The sequence below is a fragment of the Mus musculus genome, chromosome 4 (genome assembly GCF_000001635.26).
Source record: "Mus musculus strain C57BL/6J chromosome 4, GRCm38.p6 C57BL/6J".
In the NCBI taxonomy this organism is placed as follows: Eukaryota; Metazoa; Chordata; class Mammalia; order Rodentia; family Muridae; genus Mus; species Mus musculus.
In genome coordinates this window covers 127,243,501-127,248,029 of record NC_000070.6, presented here as the reverse complement: position 1 = coordinate 127,248,029, position 4,529 = coordinate 127,243,501, and the positions used below count along the sequence as shown (strand labels likewise).

The following is a 4,529-nucleotide window of genomic DNA, read 5'->3' as shown; positions in this document are numbered from 1 at the left end:
CCCTGAGTTGTGTGTGCTATGGATTTAGACCCTAGGGATGCTGCAGCCTTGTGTAGTCACGATAAAAAGACTCCTGGGATCTTGTATCTCTGGGAGACTCAGCTGGCACTGAGCTGTGCTGTCTTGGGAAGTCCTCAGACAATACTGATGACACACTCCAAATGTCTGCACTAACTCCGAGGAGAACCCAGACCCCATCCAGAGAGCAGGACTCCATCAGTATGTGCCAGGTGCCACTTTAATTGAGTCCCCACTCCAGTGAGGAAGGGTGGAAGACAGTGATTATTTCCAGGCTTATGCCCCGCTGGCCCCGAGGTAAACAGCCTGAGCTCCCCACAAGAGAAGCATGCTTTCCTTCCCCTGAGAATCCCACGCCTGAGCCAGTAAAGGGAAGAATGCACACAGGAAAATAAGAAAGCCTCATCAAGGGAGCCAGGGACATTCCTGAATTCTTTTCAGTGCAAAAACGAGAACTAGACATGGAGGTGCCCCTCCTAATGGCAACGATAAACCCCAACCATTCCCAGTTGAGGCCAAGCCCCTCCCCGGGAGCCTGAGACCAAGGTTCATTCCCCAGGGCTCCTCCCTGCAGGGCTCCCAGGTAAGATCAGAAGCCTGTCCAGGCACGGAGAGAGCCCACTGAGCAGACGCAGTCTTCCTCATTGCTGGCCCCTACTGCTGCCGCTCTGCAGCCATACAGGACCAGCCAGTACACGAGTGGCTGTGGGTGCTCAGGGGGCCGGAGTGAGCAGCAAAGCAAATCAGATGTGTGTTCTGAAGCTGGGTCGACATGGCGGCAGGACATGGCATATCCCTGTGCACCACAGGGACCTGGGCCCTCCATTAGTTCTTCTCTGGACGGTTTCTGTTCAGGACTGCTTTAGGGGCAAATTCTAGCTTGTCCTTAAGGCTCACCACCTGAGTGTGGTCCTTGCCTAGCATCTCATCCAGCTTTCGGTCCTCTCGGCGCTCCAGGATGCTCTTCTCCTCCTCCACAGGCTGAGGAGTCTTTCCCCTGATGAACCATTCCAGGTGGTAGCCCACAGCCCCGACCACAAAGGCCACAGGGAAGGTGACATAGGGGGCATAGGTTCGCACCACGGTCCAAAGCACAGGCCACATGACATCTGCAGAAGAATACAGAGAGCGTTAGGGAGACATGGGTGCCTCCTCTTCTAGCACGTGCGGACAGCACATAGGTGCTCTACTTACCAGGCAGCCTGGCAACTAATAACTGGGCAGCCACCCTGCAGAGCAGCAAGCAGCCACTGTGCTCTGTGCAACAGTTGGGTCCCCGAAATACTCTAAGAAGTTGCAAAAGATTCGACTGTTGGGGACGGGGGTAAAAACCTCTACGAACTAGTGCTACTGTGTGCATATGCCCCTCACAAGGAAACTCCAAGCCTAATTAATGGCTCTTCCAACCTGGTATGACCTCAGGTCCTCTCTTCCAGATATCTGTCAACATCTTAGGAAGAGAAAAGAAGTCTTTTCTCTGCTCTATAAAACTTCACACAGCCTCACTCTGAATTCTGGCTCCCTGATGATAAGTAGTTCCTTCTCCTGGGGGAAAGCACAAGGGCCTTATTTAACTATGATCTATTACCTAACTATTCTGACCTAAGATGGATAGGGTTTTGTTTTGTTTTGTAACTCTATTCTGGCCTTGGCTTTCCTAATAATAACCTATAGTTAACAAATCTTGATCAAAACAACTTCAAAATATACGACCTGCAACCATTCACATCCTCATGCTTACACAGCAAGTCCCTGAAAACATCACAAATGAATACAGTATTCCAGATGCCCCAGAACCCTAATACTTAAAAAGTCCCCGTGGAAAATGCTGTAAAAAAAAAACAAAAACAAAAACAAAAACAAAAACTGTAGAGCTGCCCCTAGGGCCTCCTGCAATGAAACACCAAAGTAATATGCAAACCTACACACTCAAATGGCCACTTAGTCACAAATGATTACCACTATTAAATTACTATTTATACCATTATTTAATTACCGTTACAATCATAAAAGGCTGCTGGCAATGAATGTAATAATGCAAGCTACCACCATCTACTGAGTGCTTATTCCAAGCTGGGCCCTGGGCTAAGCACTTCACACACACAGTGTTCTCCAATGTTCACATGCTCGCCTTAGTCATCAGCATGGAGTCACTTGCCCGTGTTTATGCTTCCATAACTGTTTCTCCAACACCTCTCTCTCTCTCTCTCTCTCTCTCTCTCTCTCTCTCTCTCTCTCTCTCTCTCTCGGCTCTACGGTGAGACATCCAGACCTCATGGAAGATTTGAAGGCTCCTCATTTCCCCCTTTTATTCTCTTTGGGGGAACTTGGGTGTCTTGTGGGCCTGACACTACACATGGACCTTCAAAGGCAAAGAACTGCAGCAAGATTCAAGTTTCTCTTCCTGCTCCTTTGACCTGACACCATGCCCTATGCTCTACCATATCTCCCCTGGTCATCGCCTGACCCTCACATCTCTATGATGTAGGAACGAGGAGCCCAGATTCTTGTCCAAGGCCATAGTGGCTCAAAGACACTGTGTCAGCTTGCCAAAATCATACAAGTGGCAGGCCCGCTGGTCTGAGGCCAAGCCTGGGCTTTTTTTCTAGCAGAAAGAACACTCTGCAGATGTATGCATGGTGTCCGTTCACACCCTAGATGTGTGGAGGGCCTCCTACAGCTCCCCATTAGCTTGGCTTTTCATTACACTGAAAGTCTTCCTTCCTTCTGAGCTCTGAAGTTATATCATGAGATCCGAGAAACCTTACAATGTACACATTAACAAAGAGGGGAAGCTCCAAAGAACCCCAAACTCAATCCTCCATTCTATTTTTAACTCAGTACTTCGTTCTATTTTCTGTTTTAAGTTTTGGGGTTTGTTTGGTCAGCTGGTTTTGGTTTTTTGAGATAGGGTTTCCCTGTGTAGCCCTGCCATTCAGATTCCTTCTGTAGACCAGGCTGGCCTCAAACTCAGAGACTGGACTGGCCTGCCTCTGCCTCCTTAGTGCCAAGATTAAAGACATGTGCCACCACCGTTGGGCTTGTTTTTATTTTTAAGACAGGTTCTCATGGCACCCAGCCTGGCCTCAAACCCTCAAAGTAGCTAAGGATAACTTTGATCTGCCGACGCTCCTGTTTCCAGTGCCAAGTGCTTGTGATCACAGGTCCACACCAAGTGCAAGTCCTTTATACAATTCCTGGGTAGAGACTCTCAATTTTCCAATTTGTCTTAGGGCGGGCATATCAAGCACCAGTCTATGAGTATTACTCTTGTACATAGAAAGCCCAAGTTCTATGTGCTCTTGTCCGAATTCCAGTCATCCATGTATACAACACAACCTTCTCTTCGGTAAGCTATGTGGGCCTACCCTACCTGTCTACAGCTCTCAAAACACCCTGGAGCTCCACAAGGTTAAGAACTAAGGATGTCCGGATCGTCCTATGCTCTGTGCCTCTTCCCACCCTTGCTATCCTCCCTAGCAAAGAGCTAAAAAAGTTTGTTGGTCGAATGAATGACAGGCAGCATAAACATGTTGCTTTGTTTATGGAAGACTACAGCAGCCTTCCACCCGCACTCACAAAGGGGTATAGGGATATGATCATAAGCAGCTAGACTTCATGAAGTCATCCCGAAGGTATCAAAATGTAAGTAGCACAAGTGTTTCCCAAATACTGCAACGCCTATTTCCAGCCCGACACGCAGGGGCGCCAGCCAAAGGCTCCAGGTACAGGTCAACCGGGCCGCCAGGAAACCTGTCCCAGTGCCTGAGCCCACCGGAAGCTCTCCAAATGAGAGCAGTCGTAGGAGGTCCGAGAAGGTGAAACCATCAGCCTTGACAGCCAGCCAAGTTGGGATGGGAGCGCCAGTGAGGTTCGGGTCATCAGCTCCTGTTCCCTGTCCAGTCACGCCACACGCGTGGCTTCGTCACCCTTCGGCCTGCAGGGGCCTGAGGCGGACGAGATCTGACCACAGTCCACACTCGGCCACCAAAAGCTGGCCGAGGCCGAGCGGGTCACGGAAACCATCGCTCCCTCAACTAGGAGGAGCCGTTCCCGTGGGACTGGGGGCCAGCGATCCTGGGAAGCGAAGTGCCCTCAGCCCTGGGAACTCACCTGCGGTCCAGCCCGCACACCCCGGACAGGTCCCGCGCTGCGCCCGCTAGCCGGGAGCAACAGGGACGCCGAGGTTCCCAGTGGCCCGCGGGGCGCGCCCGAGGCCCCGCCCACTGGCATCTCTCGGAGAGCAGCGATTGGCTGAGCTCCAGCCAGCTACAGAAGAAAGGAAGCCAGGCACCCGACCCTGCGTTGGACTAAACGCAGAATAGTATAGCGCCCCCTGACGGCTCGGAGGCTCCCCTGTGACGTTGCCACATGCTTGTGAAGAAGAAAAAAGAATAGTCAGCTTTCATTGATCCAAATGAAGTTCATTAGGTGTCTTCCGAGACTTACCTAGGTCGGATATTACTGAAACCGAAAACCCAACCCCTGACCTCCAGAAGCTCCCGTAGCAG

General features: G+C 50.8%; 1 protein-coding gene across 1 annotated transcript; it reads right to left on the bottom strand.

Annotated features, from left to right (window-relative positions):
- Positions 1-220: 220 nt before the first annotated feature.
- Positions 221-4,246, bottom strand: Smim12 (small integral membrane protein 12). The gene is made up of 2 exons (NM_030252.2): positions 4,132-4,246; positions 221-1,127 (listed from the first exon to the last, which is right to left on the bottom strand). The coding sequence occupies exon 2, from the start codon at positions 1,120-1,122 to the stop codon at positions 844-846; it is 279 nt and encodes a 92-aa protein (NP_084528.1). The 5' UTR covers positions 1,123-1,127; positions 4,132-4,246; the 3' UTR covers positions 221-843.
- Between the last annotated feature and the right edge of the window lie 283 nt (positions 4,247-4,529).